Source organism: Trachinotus anak, unplaced genomic scaffold (assembly GCF_046630095.1).
Source record: "Trachinotus anak isolate AG129_WGS33_773 ecotype Australia unplaced genomic scaffold, CSIRO_AGI_Tana_v1 ptg000003l, whole genome shotgun sequence".
Lineage (NCBI taxonomy): Eukaryota > Metazoa > Chordata > Actinopteri > Carangiformes > Carangidae > Trachinotus > Trachinotus anak.
The window spans coordinates 16,334,099-16,357,500 of record NW_027273854.1 but is presented as its reverse complement, the minus strand read 5'-3'; the positions used below and the strand labels follow the sequence as shown (position 1 = coordinate 16,357,500).

Here is a 23,402-nt window from a genome sequence, read left to right as displayed (position 1 = left end):
GTTTATTACACAAAAAAGTAGACAGGTTTAGAAATAGAGAAGAAAATGTATTTTAGCTACAGTAAATAGTGATAGAAATTTACTGTAACTATGTAGCATCTAGTGTTTATAGATTAGTTGTGTAATCAATCAGTAGAAAAATAGTTTACAGCAATTTTGATAATTGATCGTTGATTTAAAGGTCATTGGATATATCTTTTCAATTATGAGGATTTTTTTTCTTCTGGTATATTGTTATAAATTAAACACTTTTGGGATTTTGGACAAAGCCAGACAAGAAGAATAATCTAAAGACATAATTTTGGGCTTTGGGAAATTAAGATCAACACATTTCATAATTTTCTGACCTGCTATAGTGTAAATGTTTAATTGAAAACAATTGAGGGATGAATTGATAATAAAGATAATCAGTTGCAGGCTGAATAGCTCATAAATTACTTGTAGGACGGGATCATTTACAAAAATGTTCAAGATCACCACATATTTCAAGATTTTGCTCAAGCAGTGCAGATGAAAATTTCAATTTCTGGTTTCATTTTTTTAGCATCTCACTTCACCTCTATGTACCAAACTGACAATTTAAACTGATCTGGTGTCTTCAGACGCACAACATGACGATTCATAAGGTGTTTTCAGGATAAAAACCTGTCTGCTCATCAGAGAAGCAGAAACAAAGTATTGACAGTGAAAATGACTTCACACACTTGGTTTAAGTGGCTCTGAAAATACTTTGTGAGCCCAAGAGGTTTGAACCGTTTCCACAGCCTGAGGAGGCAACTACAGAGTTTTGTGTGTGAAAAGTGAGAGACGGCTGCACATGTGCTTTAGCGTGTGTATTTGAAGCGAGCAGAGGCAGACAGATAAGATGTGAGGTACAAAGTAAAAATGTGAGCAACAAAACAAAAGATGAGACAAAGTGGTGGGTCGAGCTCTTTAAAGTGGATTATTTTCTCCTCATCTGCTCCTGCAGAGGAAACACTCCTGCTGTCCAGGAGCTGAATTGCTGCTGTTCCAATGATACTCACTGACAGGGGACATGAGGTGTGTGTGTGTGTGTGTGTGTGTGTGTGTGTGTGTGTAGCTTGTTTTACTATATTCATTGGCTTCAAATACCCCCAGCTTTGCGGGGACCAAAATGCTGGACCCCACAAGTTTAAATGGCTGTTTGTTAGTTAAAGTGATAGTTCCGGTTACTTGACGTGGGGTTGTGTGAGGTAGTCATGCATAGTCAGTGTGTTACCTGCAGTAGATTCAGATCAGCGTGCTGCCAGTTTGGAGAGGCAAGTAAAGAGCACCAGCACAGAAGCTGAGTGATGCGCTGCACTGCACAGGGCCAGCAGAAACAACGAGTTTTAGTCACTTTCAAAAGGTGCCCACCGATATGAGTCCAATACTCATTTAAATGTTTAAAGTTTTTTATCTTCTTGTCAAAACAAAGTGAAGTTTAGCTCTTTTGGATTCAATCGGCTGACCTGTGGCTGTGGCATAATACAGTGCATGCCGAGCTTGTTCGTAGGAATACGGTAGTTGTTGGTTGAGAATTATGTAGTACCAAAGGACAGTGCTGTCTTTTGTCTGCTGCCCTGTGCACAGCAGCACATCACTCTGCTTGTGTTTGTGTTTGTGTGTGTGTGTGTGTGTGTGTCTGCCCTGCTGAAATAGATGCTGCATAGCAGGTGTCAATCAGGACATTCTGTAATTCCCCACCACTCGCCTTCGCCTCTGGTCAAACCGAGGGATTATCCCTCACCCCTTCATTTCTCTGCTTCCCCTCTCCACGTCCTCTATTTCAACACTCACCTCCTCCCTCCTTCTGTGCTACCTCTCCCCAAACGCCTACCCCTTTCTCTCCTTCCCACCTCTCCCCCTTTTTAAAAAAGGTGCCAGTGTAGCATCACATCATCATTGAACCATCTGTGCAGTAACTTTAAGACATTTGGATATTTACTTTAAACTATTGTTATAATCGCTGAGAGGTTCTTCATTGAGCCCTACAGTGCACTTTTTATTGTGGGCCACAGGGTCGGATTTGGTGGGAAATCTGCTGGACCACTTAAGAGTGAGATTGCTTTGTGGCATGAAATAGGAAGACGGATGCTATTCCTCCAGTGCGACTGGAGCTAAAGATTTCCTTGCATTGGCAGATCTTGCAGAAAGGGAAGGGTTCCTGGAGAAATAAATCATCCCCGGGAAAAGACACACACATAATAGGGGCAGTGGGCTGTAGGAAGGAAGCTACAGGATTTACACAAAGTGTGGTGGTAACTTGAAAAATACTAAAGCTAACAATACCACAAGAGAAAACAGATCACAACTCATCTTGACCATAGTTTCATTTATTCACAGTAATTACACTAAGGTACTGTATCATAAATTACTTGACAATGGCACATTGATGTTTCAAAATGCTATATGTAGCCCCGTTAACACACTGTCTGGTAAGCCTTCTTTGATCTCTTTGGCAAATGACACAGATAAGAACATCCCTATTGTGAATCTGATGAATCCCAGGAGCTAAGCACTGCCTCATGAATCCACACTATCATGCCGTTCATCTATTCCTATTCACAGTTCAAAGTGACTGGCAGGCGAGGGGCATACCCTATTCAAACGTAAGAACCAATCCAGACTCTGGCTCCTTGTCTGAGGGAATCCTGCACGATGAATGGAGACTTCCTAGATTATAGCTCACCGTACCATCCAACTAGTAATAGCCAGTCTGCTAAAACACCCACTCGCTCCACATTTCCTCCTCTCTCCTCACCTTTCTCTCTTTACTCAACGCTTCTTCTTCCCTTCCTCCTGTTCTCCACCTGCATTCCTCCAATGCTTCTCTGCAGATACTTACCTCATCCCCCTACCCCCCTTTGCTTCCTCCACATCATCTCTTTCTACCAATGCCACCTGGGTTTCTCTCTGCGTTTTCATTGTGTAGACACCACTTGCACTGAAATTTGTAAGGTGCAGCTAACAGGCAAGACTCCTCTTCAGTCTGTTAGCAGGATGTGATATTAATACCATTTTACAGGCTGTCAACTGCAGAAACAGCCAAAAAGCTGACAAGTAAGTGTGTGCTTGATTTTCTTGGTTCAGCAAAGATGCATCCTTATGCCAAATCACTCCAAACAAAACGAATCCATCAACCATAACTCTATTAATCAATTCACCCTTTCAGTCTTTGCACAAATACATCCATGCATCACCAGTCAACCAATCAACAAACATCATCCATCCACCCCCATACCTTATCAGCCATGATCATGGACGACCCTCCATGGATGCCGAGGATGGGTATAAGCGTCTGCGAGGAAATAAAATCCAAAATCTGGGCAATGGCCTCCTGGTCGGTGCCATCCCCAAACACCACGCCGTGGATCTTGGTCCCGGACATCAGGTCGCACATGTGAGTGATGATGCTTTTCGGGTCGGTCTCGTTGACCAGCAGTGTGACCACGTTGACGTCAATGGGGTCCTCCTTGCTCCACAGTGCCCGGATGTCCCGGTCGGAGATGTAGCGCGTGCGTCCCAGGATCACCGCAATGTTCAGGACGGGCACTTTTTCCGAAGCGCCGCCAGTTCGCTGCTTTTGAGCCGCTGCGGGGTCCGTAATGAGGGTCACCACCACCACGAGAGCCAAGGAGATCAGCACGCTATTACTACTACTGCTACAGCTGCTGCTCCTTCTACTCCTCCTCTTACTCCTTTTGCTGCTGAGGGACATACTGCCAAACCACTTCATCCCCTGCATGGAGATAGGATGAGGGAAAACCGAACAGATGAAGACAGATAAAAAGGAGAGAAGAAGATGAGAGGGAAAAGGGTAGAAAGATGATGCCAGAGAGAGAAAGACAGGGGAGACAAATTGTTAATACAAGCCCACACATTCAGGTAGCATCTTTCTTTTTTATTCCACTTCTTCCCAGCAACGTTATTAAACACATAAACCTTGCAGGGAGGGAGCTGGCCTTGAGAGGAAGTTGCGGAGGGGTGTAGAAAGAAAAGATGACTAACAAGTATCTACTTTATGGTCACGACTGCTAGGATCAGATGATTCAGGAGCAAGCCATGCTATTCTGAAGAGGCAAGCAGGCCGGCATACACAGTTTATAAGTGTAATATCTCTCTAACTCCTTCAGGATTGATTGACGCACATCTTGTCGGAAGGAAGCTAGAGTGACAGTCATAGAGAAACTATGCTGAACATTCATGTACTTTTGATTCTAGTACACTTCCTGCCAAAGGGATGATTTAGTTATTCTGATATTTGCAATGTTGTGCAGGAAAATGGGTAATTTGGTTTTCATATTAAGGAGTTGAAGCTGATCTCACATACAGTATGAGGAAGAGGTCTCGAGTAGACATGATAACTCAAAGTACTTTACTCTTTTAGCCATGCTAGTGGGATGACTCAAAGGCTAGTGATGGCCTGTCGCTGGGTCCACTGTGCTGGTCCAGACTAAAATTACTCAATATCTGCAAGATGAATTGGGAGAAAAAAGATGAATGGTTCCCAGGTGATATCGCCTGATTGACCTTTCCTTTAGTGCCACCATAAGGTTCACATTTTGTGGTTTTGAATGAAATGTCTCCACAGCTATTGGGTGATTGCCATAAAATTTCACATTCATGTGCCCCTCTGGATCCGCTGACAAGCTCTAATTTCTTTGGTGATCCATTAACTGTTCATCCATCAGCAGCCAAAAAGTTTTGTTTTGACCAGTAGGTTTGTTTTTTATGACTAACTACCTTACAAAACTAATGACACTCTCCTCAGTCTGCTGTCCTTTTTGTTTGCTGTTACTCAGAAAATGTTAGCATGATAACACACCCAAGTAAGAAGGCAAACATTATATCTTCTTAACATCAGCATTTTTGTGTATTCACTGTGAACATGTTAGCGTGCCAATATTGGTATTTAGTTCAAAGCACGGCTGTGCTAACATACAGCCTCACAGAGCCACTCGCAAAGCTGGAGACTCTTAGTCTTGTACATATATAACCAACATTTCGAATGTGAACAAACCACTCACAGCTTCTTCACAGGAATCAAAATGATGACTCAAAAATTCTCACTGCACTAAACTTACTCTCATGCATTCAGTAGTGGAATAAGTAAAACTGTATGAAACTATAAAAACTTTTATGCTGTATGCCATTGTCAAACTGAGATTTTTAATTAAATGCCTAATGGAAGAGATGCCATATTGCAAGCACAACAATTTTGGAGCTGTATGGTAAGAATTGATAAAAAAAAAAAAAAATCAAATCTCCTCTCATCCATGGAGACACTGGGGAACTCATTTTAGCTACTAGGGAATAAAACAAAATGAAAAAATAATGCTGATGCTGCCCCATGATGCTTATTCTGGTTATTCTGTGCATTTCTTCACCTGTATTTATTAGATTCTTCTATAAATGATTCAATGCACAGGGTGGTGACACAGCTGTCAAACTCACAGAGTTCAGTTTGTGCCCCTAGAGGTAAGTAAGAGACAAATTACATAAAGGCTGAAAAGAACAGACTAATATAAACAACAGTGCTATAAATAGCTGGGGATGCCAGATAGTGTTCTCTTGCATTTTTGAAGTAGCACTGCAGGCCTCGGACAGGCAGGCAGAAGGTTTGGAGAGAGAAAGGGAGGGGGCGGGGGTTCCTCAGTTGGAAGAAGCGTTTGTGTGTGCACACGTTTGAAAATGTGCATGTATACATGAATGTGGGAGCATGTGAAAGTGGGAGTCAGTGTGAGTGACAGCCAGGTAAGAGAGTGACAGGGGTCATTCTGCACCAAACAAACAGGAGAGCAAAGTGACATCATCATCTCACAGAAACCACACCACCCTTCTCCCCACAGAGATAACACTCACTGGCCTCTACACCCAGTGCTCAGACAGCATGAAACACTGAGCGAGTGTGTGTGTGTGTGTGTGTGTGTAGGTTTATCGTCATGTGTAAGACATGAAGCAGGTGTGCTGAACAGTAGAGCGTGAGCAAAATCAGAAGGGCATGAAACATATGGTCATATAATGTGTCCATGTGCACCGTTGGAAATTTATGGAGTCGCTGATGCGGCCATGTGTTTTTGCGTCAGTGTGGAGCCCGTTGGTGCATGATTGATTCCCAGGAGATGCCGTTCATCATGCCGCTGTTGGAGGCAGTGCAGATTTAAGCGCCAAGATCATGAGATCATAAGAAACTTGTCTCATTTACAAAGCATTCCTACCCACAAACATAATCAACAAAACAACACTGTCAACAACACAGCAGGACATCCACATGTTGCTAACCAATGCACTCCCAGAGGGAGCAAGTAAAATGGCCCCAGATGTAATAGCTACCAAGGACATGGTGCTTTCTGTCCTGTTTCTCTGTCTGTTTGTCTCTCAGCTAACAGGACTCAACAAAGATTATGTCTTTTTGCTTTTTTAATTGCATGATGGGAATTCTTTTTTTTTTTTGCTATTTTTTCATGGACTCTCATGAACAATAATGTCATATGTATCTGTAGTGAAGCAATTTATTCCATATTGTTGTCTGTGCCACCTACACCAACTAACTGGATGTCTGGGTTTGTCACTTGTCAAAAGTTTTTTCATAAGGATCCTAATCAGAATAAGTTTTGGTAGGAAATGTAATTATATACACTTTTTTGTGTTTATAAAGTTTTCCATTACTTTTCACAAACCGTGCCTTTCACAAGTACAGAGAGTAAGCTGAAGCTGCGTTGTCTATTGTAAAATTTGTAAGTATGATAATGGTTTCAGGTTATTTCCTGTTGGTCAGGATTTGTCATACCTTTTGATTCTGTAATGAAATTGAGACCCTAGTATATGTGGTATATGAATAATGCAAGTGGGCTCACTGTGTCTTTAAAACAAGCTGAGGACTATTTGCTCCCCCCCCCCGCCCACCCAACTGAGCATAAACACTGTTAGAGCAGACCTGAGGATGATTCATCCAAATCTCAGTCCATTCACTGCAGAGGGAGCACTGACGCCTAATGGATTCCTATTGTCTCTGTCAAGAAGTCGACGTCTTCCTTTTCCCATAAAGCTGTAGGATTAGATGATGGCTTTCCCTGACAGCTGGTGAAATCATTTCATTCCACAGGGATGATATCTATTTCTCAGTGGCACAACTGTATAATTTTATTTTTTTTTTTTAAAATAAGAAATAATTACAAATGAATATGGTATTTCACAGTTTAAGTGGCTGGCTTCACTTATACTTTTTCACACTGACAGAGTATAGCAACAGTCTCTAATGCTGGTCAATAGACAGCTTGCAAAAACATTTCCACACTGATCCAGGGATTCAAACCAGCAGCTCTCCAGAGTGCAGCCTAGCTAACTAACCACTTAACCATCATTGCACCCATTCTGACCCATGAGGAGAAATCCAGTCTTTTAGCAGCATACAGTTTTTAGCTACAGAACAGCACCCATGATGATTCCGATTTAGGATCTCACCGAAGAAAACTTGAGCAGGATGAAGTCCTCCTGTTGTGGTTGAAGGACTGTCATTATTACTAGACCATCCTGCTGCTGCTGCTGCTGCTGCTACTACTATCATTTTATGTATTACATCTTAACATTAATATCACGGTATCAGTGGAATCATCAAACTCTGTCAAAATGCTTTTTATCAGCAGTTTGTGGAGGTTGCAGGAGAGTTAAAAAGTCCAGAAAATCTAGGCCTTAAAGAAGAAATGCTCCAAACTTCAACAATACTGTAACCTGCATGCTTCCATATGTTCCATACACACACTGTACACACAGGCACTCAGGGGAATGTTTCTATAGGTTGCAAAGCACTGTTTTCATGGACAGTAGGTGCAAACCAAGGATGACAGAAAGCTCCTGTACATGCAGTACTTTCCTCTAAAATACATATTTGGAGAAAGCACACACACACACACACACACACACACACACACACACACACACACACACACACACACCACACACACACACCACACACACACACCATCATTCACAGTAGGTAGTGCAGTAATGGTGCATGGCAAAACCAGATTTATGAAAAGGGTCAAACTGGTACCAATTTGGCGTATTATGGTATTTATAGTAACAGGTAAGTCCACTGTTGACAAGATTATCTTTCAGTTCCAATGGGTGGTGTGAAAAACTGACTAACAAAAGAGTGTTTTTTTTTTCTCTCTTTCCTTGTCTCAACTCTGCCACATCACTGGGGGATTTCAGGGTGAGAAGGATAGCGGAAAAAATGCACAGAGGAGGAGAAAAACAGAGTGACTGTCGGAGAAAAGTTATATTTGAGAGATACAGACATAAAAAAAGGAAGAGGAAGAAACAGAGGGAGGGAGGGAGGGAGCGAGAGAGAGAGAGAGAGAGAGAGAGAGAGAGAGAGGAAGGGGAGAGAGCACCCCCCAGCCAAATCGGATTGGGGCAGTTTGTCGTCACACAAAGGCTACCGTTTCCTGGCACCACAACAGTAAATGATGTTTGGCAGGCACATCCATAGTACTGGCTATCATTCACAGACAGACACACACATACACACACACACACACACACACAGCACAAAGCACAAAGCACAAAACAAAAATACCCTGTGCATGTATTATTCTAAAATCAGTCACTGTCTCATTGAGCAGTGAATAAGAATCTGAAATAAAACATAGGTTTAAATTTTTTTTTTTCTCTTCCCTGTACGTTCCTTTTCAGAAAATTAGAAACACACATCTCTCTCACACACACACACACACACACACACACACACACGCATGCACACACACTCAGTCTCTCTTGTTATACCATTACCACAATTCCCATAAGGCTTCACCACACAAAGCCCACATTTCTGGTCCACATACAACTAGGTTTCACACGCATCAATAATTCAGCCGCATTATCTTTACATGATGATTAATATGATTGCATTTACTGCTGCCATCGCATTCCTTCTTCCTAAATGGCATTAAAATTAGATTCACATAGTGTGCACACTCTATGGATATGATTTATTTACAAAGTCAGTTTGATACTGAGGATGATAAGTGTGTGTTTTACTATGTCACGGCCCAGAGGACACATGTGTGTGTGTACATACCTTCTGGTTTGTGGAAGACTATCCTTAATATTGTATGTTTTTTCCATCTCACACTGGCTCCTTCCATTACTCTGCATTTATTCATTGCCCATTCATCTCTTCACTTATCCGTCCACCCTTCCCTTCATCATACTGCTTTCATCCTACTATCTTTTCTCCACCTTCAGCCTTTTCTCTCTTACTGCATTGATTGCAAAATGTTTCGTTTCTTTTAACTCACTACTGTTCTTTTAAATATAGAGGTTTTAAAAAATTACATGATCAGAAAAGCGTGGATGGAAACACAATCATCAATCATCCACATTTTGAGCTCTTCAAGTTGCATTTTTGTAACTTTTTTGTAATTTTGGTGTAGCCATTTTCAAACAGCAGTCTTTGTTGTCTTAGCAGTTTCTAATGAAGAAAAGTGATGATAGGGATCCCACTGAAGATAAAGACAGAGCGCTATCTGTGTACCTGGTAAGCAGCTACAGTAACAGGGAACCACCGAGCTGCTTCTCAGTGGCTAACAAACCTTCTCAGAGCTTCTGCTGCTGTGTGCAACCATGTTTCCAGCTCTACACGGCACCAAACCCACCCTCCCTTCCACAGCCAAAGAGATGCTACAGTCCCGTGTTTTTGCTTACGTAATCCCATCTCCAAGCATCACTCTCAGGTCTCTGCAGAGTCCAAACACTCATTTCCTTCCTCATGTTGTCGCGTTGTCAGCTGTTCCTCTTCTCCTCAGCAGCCACTTTGCTAGCTAACTAGTAGATTTGTTGGGCTGTTGTATACCCGTTTGTATACCTGTTTCTGGCTTTTGACCTTAGTAAAGTTCAGCCTTAGTGTTTGTGCTTGGGACCTGCCTCCTGTTGCCTGATGTAGCCATAAATTCTACAGTAACACACGACTGCACCCTCATCGAAGTCACCACTTTTTTTCCCCATTCTGTCCCAAAACATTTCCCATCATTCTCCCTGCATTATTCATTTTCCTCTCAACTAACTTCATTCCCCAGGTTCTGCATCCCTTCATCCCTTTTTATTTTCAAGAGTTTTATTCTGGCACCAGACAGACACCTAGAAAAAGACTTTGTATGAATGCAAATGTGCTGCTGAAATTTGACTTGTCTTGGCCTCTGCATACAGAGTACCAATGTTTTGAGAGATTAGAAGACAGGTTTGTTAACATGGATTTAGAAAGAGGAATGTGAGCTTTCATCAAATTATAGATACTCCCCCTTTTTTTTTTTTAAGAAAAATGACATAAATTGAAGCTTTCAGATGTCCTATTTGCGGCACCTGGGTCTTGAGTAGGTCTTTTCCTAGGAACCTCCCCTGCTGTACAGGAAGTGATGCATTTCACATTCAACGGCAGCAGCTCTGGTTTGTTTTCCATATTCGGTAAAAGAGGTGACATTTAGCATGAGCAGAGGCAGACGCTGTGGCTGAACAGATAAAGAAAAACACGCCACCTACAGCAGCTCAACATTTGTCCCAGGACAAAATGTCCCAGTACCACCTACACTGTTTTATGACACAGCTAATCTGAATGCAGTTCTGAAGCATCACAGCAAACACTGTGCAGCTTCAGAGTGGGTGCATTAATTAAAGGGGCACTCCACAGATTTTACGCAGCAAAATCAGTTATTGAGAGTAAAACACAGTCTGCCAAAACAGTTGCGTGTCTTCAGCGGCTCTAGAGGAGTTTCCCAAAGTCTGAGAAAACAACCCTAGTGATGTCATCAGGGGAGATTTTGTTTTGGGCTGACTACAGTTTGTAACAGAAAGCTCGGGAACGGACGGTGTGGAATTTGAGACTTGAGACTTGAGTGTTTACCATGCATGGAGAGTCTAGCTTAAGGTACTATGGGGAATCATGGGAAATGTAGGATCAAGTGCTTTTGAGGCTTCACCCACAGAGACTAAAAGCCAGGACGTATCAGCCTCTGCTGCTTCAGTTTCGACCATTTACCCCAACTTCACTGGAGTAACCCATGAAACACGAAAACTATTCCCATCTCTTCTGACATTCTTCTCCTTTGTCGCCTCATTCATCCATCCATTTTCTTCCAGCCATTCCCTCATTCATTCTCTCTCTCAGGCCCCAGCCATCTGCTCCGTGTGCCCTGACGTGTGCATGAGCGCCCATGAGAAGCCCAGCGGAAGTAATCGTCTGTTACCACTCAGGCTTCAACATGTTGTCTGCCCACTGCACATACCTCTTTAGCTCCCTACAAGTCCACTGTGTGTGTGAGGGAGAGAGAGAGAGAGAGAGAGACAAAGAAAGAACTGAGATCACTAGCATTCTCTTATATAAGGGATGTGAACAGTGCTCTCTCTCTCTTTCTCTCTCTCTCTCTCTCACACCTGATGCCCAATACACACCTATCCCTTTGTGCTATATTGGAAGATTACACTCTGTGCTACAGTGTGTCTCCTCACTCCTTTATTTTCAGATCTTTCAGTGCTAATTGCACCAGTCACTCTCTGCTTCATTAGCATGCAGGAGCCTCATCCCTCCATTCCTGAATCTCACTTTGCTTTAGAGGTATGATATGTAAATACATGTATGTTGCCATAGCATTTAGTAGAAAATAATGGATAAGGAAGTGATTATAACACTTTATAATCCATTGTAATGTAAGGTTACAATACAAACAAGCTACATATTGTCATTCAGAGCGGTCAGATGTTGGTTTGGCAGGTTATTTGTTATCTGCGTGTCTCGCTCCGTGGCAGGAGACAACAGACTGAGCCTCTTGTAGACGTGCAGTGTTTGTGTTTTGGCCCAGCAGGGAAGGACTCTCATCTCCGAAGCCATCTCTGAAGGCCGGAGTCAGAGGTGATTTCAAGTTTTATTCAGTCATGAACAACGCTGATGAATTCGAAACAGCAGTGCTGTTGCTTTGCAGGAGCAATCTGTTCTGCGCTTGACTGCAACTTGAATTTTAACCCTTCACACCTGTTAGAAGAAACATCCTCTGGCTGAATAACTTTAGAGCTGTGGTCAGCTTCATCTATATGTAAATAAAGGTGTTATCAAAAATCAATCACACCCATGTCTCGCTCTCCCTCACACAGTTTTTGCTCTTCCACTCTTTCATCTCCTCACAGTCGCTGTTTCTGTCCGAACCCGTCTTTCTTGCCTGTGCTACTGATGCATGATTAGGAATAACGGATGCAATAATACTTAAAAACAAATCTCTGTGTCTCTAAATGCACACACACACACTCAAACACACGCTGAATGGTAAAAGCAGGAAAACCATAAGGCAGGGGCCTCAATCTACATGGGGGGAGGTAGTGGGTTAATACATTATTTCCTTTTGCTGTCAAAAAAATATGGATTGCCCTTCCATGGGCTAAGGCTGACGCCTTTAGAGAGAGAGAGAGAGAGAGAGAGAGAGAGAGAGAGAGAGAGCTTCCCTGTGATAGGAGAACTGTGCTTCAACAACGTGACTGAGTCCGGAGAACAAGAGAAATGGGGGGGGGGGGGGGGGTATAAATTCATTCTCCGTTAGGTTCAATGGAGCCAACGCAATACAAGTGCGACCCCTACTGGTATAGCGTGAGCCTGCCCCCTCCACTCGTGGCCAAGACGCTCCTTACATAGTGAAAGATTTTTTTTTTTTTTTTTTTTTTTTTTCCAGGGCAAAGCCCGTGTTCACTTTCTGTCACGTTTCAGCAGAAGACAGACACAAGATTTGGTCCGAACATCACATTGCGACATCAGAAAGAAGCGCAGTGCTCTTAAAGCTCCCCCGAACATAACGCTGCCTGCTCGTCCTGGTTCGGGATGAAGAGCTGGAAGTTGTGCCAGCCGCTGGCGCGACTCAAACCCTGCAACGCGTTATCCAACCTCTGGATAATTTCACCAGAGAGCGCCTCCATTCCTCATTTATGTGGTGTGCGCTGCATTAATCCCATCTCTTTTTTGGGTAAAACCGGGTTCACAGTGTTTGTGGTCATACTGTATGGTAAATGGAGCGTGCTGGGTTCATGTGCCCAACTATCTAAGCGGCACATCTCTGTGTGTTTCACCTGTACAATCAGTTTACCTGTGTACATGGATTTTGGTCAAAGGAATACACGTGTTCCGCTGAGAGGTGCTGTATACAGATGCGCTTCGAAGCCGCCTGCGCTCCGTTCACTGCGCCAGCCTTGTGAATTCTGAGGAAATCATAACATTTGACGTAAGAGCTGAGAGAGGAGAATTTGATTTTTTTTGTTTGTTTGTTTGTTTGTTTGTTTGTTTGCATCTCATAGTGCCTGCCTCGCATCGTTTAAATCCCAGCGGAGTGTGTTTTGGGGACAGCTGTGCCGTCTGTGGTGTGGGTGCCGCACTTTGGATAAAGGGACGCCTGTGGGTAAAACCCCGCACGGCTGATGAAGAGAGAGGGGGGGGGGGGGCATGATCACCCCCAACCCAAATTCAGAGAAAAATAACAGACATGGCAAGGTACTTACAGCATCTCCCTTCCACAGAGCTCCAAAACAGTAGTGTGAGATGACATTGCAACAGTCCCCTCTCTCCTCTGAGAAACCATGCAGCCTCTGATGATCACTCTCACAAACACTGCACAACAGGACCAAAAAAAAAAAAAAAAAAAAAAAAATTCACCGAATCTCTGGCTATGTATTATTCCCACGGTGTCCAAAAATACTGAATGAAATCCCCCGTTTTAGCACTTCACAGGCGCGCAGCTTGCGAATAAAATCACTGTTGCTGTAATCCAATCTTCATCGTGTGTGCGCGTCTACCGCGGATTCTCCACTGCAATATCTGCTGGCCCCGCGCATTGTGGGGGCTCAACCAGCCTCTGTGTGATCACAGCTCCCGGTATCCTGTTATTCCTGTCCCGGGCGAGGAGAGGAGCGCGGAGGAGGGAAGAGGCAGGCGAGCAGCCGCCGGACGCACACATAGACGCACATGCACATTGACTACTACAGCAGAGGCTCCGGCAGCCTGCAAACCGTGCATGGGACCCGCTCCCAACGTCTCTCTCTCTCTCTCTCTCTCTCTCTCTCTCTCTCTGTCTCTCTCTCTCTCACTCTCTCACTCTCTCGTCGTGCATGTGAGTGTACGTGTGTGAGACAGTGTACTGGTGTGCTGAATGTGCACGCGTGCGTGTGATTTGGCGTTTTGTCTATGTGTGTGCCTGCGCGCTTCTGCAGAGGCAGGGGCAGCTGGACAGATCGACGGACTGTCGCTCTCCCTCTCCCTCTCTCTCCCTCTCTCTCCCTCTCTCTCTCTCTCTCTCTGCTCTCTGCGCTAAAGCTCCTTCAGGAAGCAGCTCCCACTAATACAGGCAGAGTTGGACTAAATCACAAAATAATTCAGGGAACAATTCCACCCTCCTCCCCGGGACATTTGACCATCTCCATTCACATTTTTTTTTTGTCAAGAATAAGCCTCCCTCTCTCTCTTTCTCTGGCAACAGCTGCCTCCCTCCATTCATGCCTTTTGGGGTGTTCATACAGTCAATCCATCCGGAAAACTGGAGCACAACAGAGCAGATAAGGTTCTATAAAAATACACACCAACTAGTGGCGCAAAAGCAAATATGATATTAATAGGAAATGGCAAATGAAAGTCTGTAGCTCCACCTTCATCTACCACTGTGGATTAGTTCAAAATGTGGGAAATACACACACTCTCTCTCTCTCTCTCACACACACACACACACACACACACACACACACACACACACACAAGAACAAGCCGTGACTGTGAATGCAGACAAATTGGTCCTCAAAATAAAACCACTTCCAATGTTATGTCAAACTAACTGATTTTTTTAGAAACGGGTGGCTGGAGACCAATGAAGCTCGTCATTGCAAAAATGTCAAAATGTATCATCTGCCAGAGAACATGTTGTTGCTACCTGCGAACTCCCACCGAAGTTTTCTGCGCTGTTGCCTGTGGAAGTTTTCCTCCGTCATTCTACGTTCAACTCCTGTCCGTTGAGAAAGTTTCCCAGGTGGCCTAGCGGCTTCACTGAGACAGCCTCCGACCTGGAAACAGAGGACATAAACCTTTAGTTCCTCTGCTACGTTCAATTGCTCCGTAAAAACTCCAAAACTCCGCCATCCTGCTCCCACCCCTTGTCAAAGCACAGAACTCTAAATGAACCTGCTCTATTTCAGCTCAAGGCCTGGAAGCTGTGTTAAAGCCGCAGGAGACAGATCTCCAAAGAAAGGTCAACATTAATGCAACAGAGGCGCGATATCCAGATTTAAAAGTGCTGCATCCACAGACTTCATGTTCTCCAGTCTCCATCACTAAAGTAAAGTAGGGCCATGTGGGTAATCTTCACAGACTGTAACATTATACACATTATACACCTGTTTCCTTGGGCTGAATAGCCTCCACATAGTAAAGTGGGCATTTCAGAAAGTTCCGCTTTCAGGTGACTGAGGATGAAGTGATAACCTACACTGAAAGACAAAACACACTTTTGGGTTGCGATGGAAAAAATACCCTCTGATGAGAAATGAAAAAGAGGACAACATGGGCACATGTCACATACTGTGTGAAGTAAATCATTTTATTGGATTTTTATTTGTGTTGTTAAAGGTACATTTAAAAAAAACTGTCATGTCATACTGCGTTTGGATAATATGTATCCTGGAATTAGAAGTTTTTAATATACTCGCACGTAATGAGACGTAATTCTGAGTTAATCAGCATAAAAATACAGAAGTTGATTAGATGGAGGAGCTCATGGTCCCACCTATAGATGTTATGATGGGAGGGGTTTCAAGAAAATGTCAGGCCAAATGCCAGATGCCACTTCCACTCAACTTCCCCATCAGTGAAGGTCAGAACCTCTATCTATCTATCTATCTATCTATCTATCTATCTATCTATCTATCTATCTATCTATCTACTGGATCTCTATCTCCCCATCTCTATCTCCGCTATCGAGTGAATTTCCACATCTCTCTGCTGTACAATCTCTCTCTCTCTCTTTCTCTCTCTCTCTTTCTGATGAGAGGAGCGAGGAGGAGAGAGCATCAGAGAGAGAGAGAGAGAAAGAAAGAGAGGGTGTTACATGCAGTAATACGGACTTCACAAATGGGTATATAGTCACAATTCACACCTGACTGAGCAAACGACCATCAAACGACTGGAGAGGCACAGAGCAGGCTGTGTGTGCGTGTGTGTGCGTTATGTTTGGGTACTGGTCACTGATTCTCTCTCAGTGTGTGGATGTGCTATAAACTGATCTCACACATCTGCAGCTTAAGAAAATGTACTATTTTAGGATTTTTTTATGCAGTGGCGAGGCACCATGAAACAAACAGGTTTCAATCAACCACTGAGCCTGTTACTGAGCAAGAAAGAACTCTGGTAATCTAACAAGCACAGGCTACATATGACAACAAATACCACAGCAAACCTGTAAGTAGCAAGGATGTGATAAAAATGTCACACAATGCCACTGTGACATTATAAATGCCATGCTGGCTCAGTCAGGTCACTATGGACTCATTATTGGGAATCACAAGCCTATTATAGTGTCTCCCTACAGGAATATTACTGTGATACCATCAAAGATAAGATTACAGGGAAGTGCCATAAGGTCACAGAATATGAATATTGAGAAATTGAGCACATGTATTCCTGTAGGAAGACTTAAAAACAGGGGATTAGCAATACTGCAATGATATCAAATGCTCTATCAAGTATTGCTAAACACAGTAGGCACGTAGCATACAAATACAAATAAAACAGAAGGCGCTTCTTAGCACATGAAAAAGGATGCAGTGATGGGCCATAAAGTCATATTCCCTTTCCTCAAAGGAATATAATAACTTTATTCTTGTGACTTGGGGCCTAGGAGTCCATATTGTGGAACCCTCCCACCGTGCAATCTAGTCCGCCTGCTCCGAAAGTCTACTGTATCCTCTGTCAATATTGATTTGGCACATAAAGTACTGATTTGACACATAAAGTATTGATTTGACACATAAATGGAGATGCAATAGCCTACATTTGACCGGTGTTTGCCATTTTTACTTATTTGTTAGTAAGCTGCAGGGTACACAGAACGCAGACTCTGTTAGTCCTTTAAAGAATCAAAAAGAGGCTGGAAAGTGTAAGAAGCTTGCTGGTCAGATCACCAGTCTACTGTGATCTCTGCGAGAACATTCTTCAACAAACTTCTCTATGACCTTTTTTTTTTTTTTAATGAAATGACTAAATCACAATGCTGCCATTTATTTGATTCATTTTATTTACACTGCCATGACAATATAAAAAAAAGAGGTTTTAAAGGTGATTTTTTTTTAGCATGGTCTTTGCTGCCAGAACAAATTTGGTGTGCTTTATCTTCCTTAAAGATAATATTAATGGCTTTCCAGTTTCACAAGATAACAGGAAGAGTGACAGACGGTACATAAATTGGCAAAGTCAAGAGTCAGATTTCCATCTATAGAGGAGGCAGGTATTACAGTACCGAAGAGAGTTAAAGGTTAGATTAAGGAGGGGAATAGAATATTTATGGTGTGATACAATCAATGTATCTCAACTTATCTTTGCATTCATTTACTGTATTAACTGCTTATTATGACCAGGGCTGCAGAGACAACAGGTCAGGAAAAGCTTGCCATAAATCCCCAGTAACTTCCGCTGTAGGTGGACGCGCACAAGCTGATGTTTGTACCTGATCTGAAGGTGCTTTCTCAGTCTGGCCGTGTCACACTCTGCTGAAAATGGCTCCTGCACAAATCAGTGATCATGGTCCACTGAAGCCAGAAGGACAATGTCAGATGGCACCCCAGCACCTTCATACTGGACACTTTCCAGACAGTTTGGCTGCACATTCTTGTGTACTGCATGAATGTCACAGTTGGGAATAGGGGATGGCACATCCTTACTGGAGTCCAGTGCCTAACCTAAGTGTGTTTGATGAAATGCCAAAAAATCCTAATAAAGCTCTCATACTTCCTGCAGCAAGGACTACAACGTTAGCATTATCACAAGTTTTGTCGAAATCAACATAACTAACACAGAAGATTAGAAGATTCAAAGCCAAATTATCCGTAAATGAAATAGTGACAATTTGCAACCAAGCAAACCTAGCTCCACATTTGGTCCCCAAAAAGTCTCCTCTAGTTGTGTCCCCGGAACTGCCATGATGGATTATGCAGTACTGGATGTTGCTGACTTGTCAAATACAAGACCCAATAGTTCAGCCACTTGTGCACAGTGTCCACTCAAGCACTGACTGTCATCACACACAACAAACAAACTCAGGCTCCCCCTCTTCACGGTCGTGTCACAGTGACTACATGAGCTCTACCCCCATCCTTTGCCCACAGTACATGTAAAGCCCCAGAGCGCTCTGCATTTCAGTGTGTTTTATTTGGGCTGTATCTGGCTGAGTTATCTGAGTTGACCTGCAGTCCCCCAGCCCTCAGTGCAGCAGTTGGCCCTGCATGGTGTCCTCAGGTTCCTTTCATAACAGGGGTCTTCATGTGATCAAGGAAAACCTGTTTTATTTCCAGTGTTGATCTTCAAAAATCAAAGAAGGCTTGTGTAATGAAGAAATGTTCTGACTCCAGCTCAGAATGGACCAACCTGGATGATCAGAGCAGGGACTGAGTGGGACTGAAGGAGTCTGCCTGTGATCGTGTTTGTGTGTGTATATGTGTGTGTGATGGCTCGGGGATACCAGTGGTGGCAGACATGCTGGGCTGCCATGTGTGTGGGAGTGTGTTTCTGTGTGTGTGTGTGTGTGTGTGTGTGTGTGTGTGTGTGTGTGTGTGTGTGTGTGTGTGTGTGTGTGTGTGTGTGTGTATGTGTGTGTGTGTGAGACATGCTGTGGGAGGGAAAGGAGGGGTGTTACCAGGTCACCAAACAGCTGTCTGGGAGACTGAATGGCCGCAAGGGGTGTGCAACACACACACACACATACACACACAGAGGGTAATCCAACGACAAATATGAGACTGACAGATAGGGAAACAGATGCTACAGTATCTAGCACCCCCAAACACACACACACTCACTCACACACATCACTGCAATGTAACACATGGAGGTCAATTTGTTTCCCTTATTTCCTGATCTTTTTATTCGGAGTATAATTCAGCACTTCCTGTGGTTTCCAGATGCAGTAATCTGATGATCTGATAATAAAAATCAATTCCCCATTCCTCTCTCTCTCACTTGCTCTCTCTCTCGCTTGCTCTCTCTGTCTCTCTAACACACGCACACCCTCACACAAATCCATAGATGTAGGGTACTCATCTATGCTTTTACTTGTACAGTACACTTGATCAAGAGCATTCGATGAGCTTGAACTTGTACACAAACAAATATTGTAACTGTTGTACAGTAGTATAGTATAAAACATGGGTCATAGGATGTCAGATAAATGAATATAGGTGGGGTAAACACATAAATAAAAATAAGCAACAACTTGTCTTATAAATGACTCATTAAATGAAAAGAGGCTAAATTATTCTTTTGACTGACAAAAGAATATTTAAAAATGTTAAATTAACTTAACGTCCTCCTGAAATGGTAGACGTGCTGATGATGATATTTGTGCTGTATTCAGTAGAACACGATGTCAGGTTTTTCAGTATCCACCCACACCTTCTTCTGAGCATTTCCAGACTAAGCACCTATAAGCCTCATTAGCTACCAATGGAATGATATGATGAGATCGGAAATTATTCCACTTCCCTAAGCAGCGTGACTTCATCCATGATTGTTACTGCGCCACTGGTTTCATCACGAAACACCACAAATCTTGACCTTTTCCATACTGAATTCTGTGACCTCTGAACATAATGTCTGTTCATGCCACCAAGCCAGTGGTTGTGTTGTATTTTTCCATAAAAAACATGAGTGGTTGGGGTGGCCCGATAGCGGAGTGGTTAGGGTGCACACCACATGAGCTGATGCTCTTAGCAGGCAAGTGCTGGTTCAACTCCTGACCTGTCTCCTTTTTTTTCCTTCATCAGTTTGTGTAGAATACTTGGTTACTCGCACCAAGAACCACAGGACATTGCTACAGAAGATGTCGAGTTGCTCCAGCAAAGATACATGGAAATATCTCAGAGAATCTACACAGAGACGTGTGTTAGAAACAGAGGTCTGATCTGCACGTCCCAAAATTTCGACAACGGGCTTCGTTCCATCGTCTCCATAGTACATATCGCACTGCAGGTCTAGCAGGTGTCATCAATGGCCATCTTCTCTGTGTTGGCATTGTTCAGTATTCAAACTGCTATATTAGAAAAAACAAGAGGAGAAAAGTAAAGGAGCTTCAGGAAACCTGAGGTTAAGTTGAGTGCCAGCAGCCTGAAGCAAAAGCCAGAGAAGCACAGGAAGTCTCCAAGCACAGGCCCCTCACCTTCTGATACAGCAGCCACAACATATGAGTTATATCCTCTGCCCCTGAGAACAGAGACAGTTACGTTCACTGAGTCTTATGACAAGTCAAGCAACCTGACGGCTGGGTCTACGTCCACCTGACCGCATCGAACGTCAGCTGCACCCACACATCAAAACAACCAGAGGAGCTCTGTCAAATTTAGCATCATTGGACATGCTTCGTTAAGTATGGACTCAATCCATAGCTGTGTCTTCACCAGCAGATCTCCCTCCACCAGTGCAAAGTGGGCATATTCATATAATCATAACAATAATGGTACAATCAGCAGTGACCATAACCTTGATTTCCTGAGGGAGCCTTCAGGCAAGAGTCTTTCTGAGCAGGTAAATGGCTTCTGACTTTATTTCTCTTTTAAAGTGAGAGTCAGTCTGAAACTCATCACTTGGAGCTGAAGACAAGGGATCACTTAATCTAATGTCTTGTCTCGGTGGCACATTATAATGTGTTGTTTCACGATATTTGTCTCTTGGGTGTAAGTGGCAACTGAATAAGGTTTCAGGTTAGTTTTGTCACAAAAGGGACTGTTCTTTGGGAATTGCTCCTCCCTGTCTCGAGCCTCAGAGCCTGCAGGATAGTTTGACGATAGCAGCCGTGTTTTGAAAAATGATTCATTGCGTCTGCTGATGTGTGTCCTCATTCGAACCACCCGAGTCTTAAAAATTGCTCAGATGGAGTATTGATGCGCCAAGTGTGACCAAGACTGCTGTGTGAGTAAAAGCTAAAAAAAAAAAAAAAAAGAAAAAAAGATTAACTTCTGTTACACTGGAATCTGAATCTTTTTAAATCTTGCTTTAAATGTGATGGGAAATGTTCCCCATTAACCAAACATATCAGGTCATCTATCTTCCATCTTTTTTAATATCTGTTGGCTGCAGAGTAAATGTAGCATGCCTTCCATAGACTAGGAACACATTTAAATAGTTGAGGTAAAACAGCCCCTCCCCCCACAGCTGCCTTCTTTCTTTTTAACCCCCAGAATGCATTTATAATATTTGGCTCTCTATTCTCCTTTCTCCTTCAAGAAGATGTCAAATCAGACTTTTCCAGCTGAGGCTCTCACCCGCTGCCATGCATGATGCGAAGTTTCTTTTGTACCCTTATAGCTGCTGTCCCAACAGATAACGCTGTCATATCACCACCTGACAAAGCTGCTTCACATGGAGTCTGAGCAGGTGCTGAAGGAGGAAACTTTCTGAAGAATGGTATGACCAATCTGGTGGAGCGTTTTGCTGAACAGCCAAATGTGGATATCCAATTAAAAGCCGATGGCGGATGTTTTGTGGCACCGTGAAGATGGAAAACCTGGCTGGCTGACAGGTGACTGACTTGTTTGAAGAGTAGATAAGTGCAGAGACATATGGAGATGGGCGTGAGTCTATCTGCGAGACTGCCTCTTTAAACAGGCTTCAAAGAGAATATAAGCCAGAAAAAGAGAGATGCTTCTTTAATGGTCACAGGCAAAGTCAGGCTTTGACTGCAGCTTTGACTGGCTAATTTCAAACATGGAGAGGCAGAGCTGCACCGAAAGCCCGAATCTGTCTGCCATCGCATCAAAAAGGCAGTGCGGTGTGAAATGAACACAAAGACTGAGACTGGTCTTGTTACAAATGGACGTTAAATTAGGATTGAGTGTGCAACAGTAATAATCAGACAAAGGCTTAAATAAATATTGGCATTTTAAAAGAGAAGCTGTTAGCAGCCACTGCTGCTTGTGTCAGGGGAGGAGGGGCAGGAGGCTTTTTATTTTTTCTGGGATCTGTCATCTTGACCTTTTACTTCTCACAGGAACATATTACAAGTGACATTGCTTCGCTAACAAACACACACAGAGACACGTGCACTGTAGCATACACACACACAAACAAAGCAGTTCAGCGCTAGAGGTTACCATCACATTTTACTACAGTGTATATCATGTTCAACAGCACCATCTACTGTTGTACTGAATAAATGTACTGCACTCGTGACTTCACATTGCCGAGGTAAGACTGTGCAGCAAAACCATGTGATGAGCTGAATGAGTAAATATGTCTTTCTCATACTAATAAAAAAATCTTCTGCAAATTATTATTAGATTATTAGAACATTTACTGGACATTAAATATTCACATTTTTGCAGAGCACTCATTGAATTTGAAATGTTACATTTAATTAATTCTTCTGATTAATTAATGCTCTTATTTGTGTGCTCTTGGTGAAAGTTAAAATGGCATACATAGAAGTAAAATAAAGCAGAGTGGGACAAATATACCGCACAGAAACAAAAACATGTATATATGAATGTAATCTAGAAGAACTGAAACCAAGCAACTTGGATTAATAATATGAAACAGCCAAGTCCAGTGTCTGTAAAGAAGTTTAAAAAGGTGAAGAAGTCCACATACAATATACTGCACTGCACCTTCAACGGTTCCCACACACTGATTTCACAATCACACACTGCCATCTAGTGGTTGTGATACTTCCCTACAGAAAGAATGAAATAAAATAGTTTTTAATTTACCTGCAGTTACAGTTTTGCATATGCTACTTTCATTTCTCCTTTAGAGATTTCGTGATTTGAAAACTTAATCGAGCATGTTGTGAGAGTGAATTACTGGTCTGCAAAACTCAATAAAGGTAATGAATGACTTCCTTGTCATTTGTTTGGGGTTAGAACGGGAGACATTCTGAGAGTAAAACTGAAATAAATATGAAGAGTGTTTGTCAAAATAGTACATATTTTTAATATGGGTCTACAGGATAAAATTTGTTTTGAATACTATGGAACCATGTTACACCAGAGAGTGAATGGATGAGGTGGATGAGAACGGATATCTGATCAGGTATTCAAAGATCTGTGTCACATTATAGCCTGTACCCTAGTAACTTCTGCTGAACGTCTCCTCCTACATCCGTCATGGTCAGTGCAGACACCGGTGA

General features: G+C 42.9%; 1 protein-coding gene across 3 annotated transcripts in view; it reads right to left on the bottom strand.

Annotated features, from left to right (window-relative positions):
- Nucleotides 1-15,024, bottom strand: part of grin2aa (glutamate receptor, ionotropic, N-methyl D-aspartate 2A, a) — a 138,132-nt gene extending 123,108 nt beyond the window's left edge. The window contains exons 1-2 of one of the 3 annotated variants that reach the window (XM_071474137.1): nucleotides 14,952-15,024; nucleotides 3,245-3,742 (exon numbers count right to left, since the gene is read on the bottom strand). In XM_071474137.1, the coding sequence (XP_071330238.1) occupies nucleotides 3,245-3,739 (495 nt within the window). In that variant the 5' untranslated portion in view covers nucleotides 3,740-3,742; nucleotides 14,952-15,024. Of the gene's footprint in view, nucleotides 1-3,244; nucleotides 3,749-13,533; nucleotides 14,628-14,951 lie in introns of those variants that run through there. The other 2 variants (XM_071474136.1, XM_071474135.1) reach the window with 2 other exon arrangements.
- Nucleotides 15,025-23,402: the final 8,378 nt, after the last annotated feature.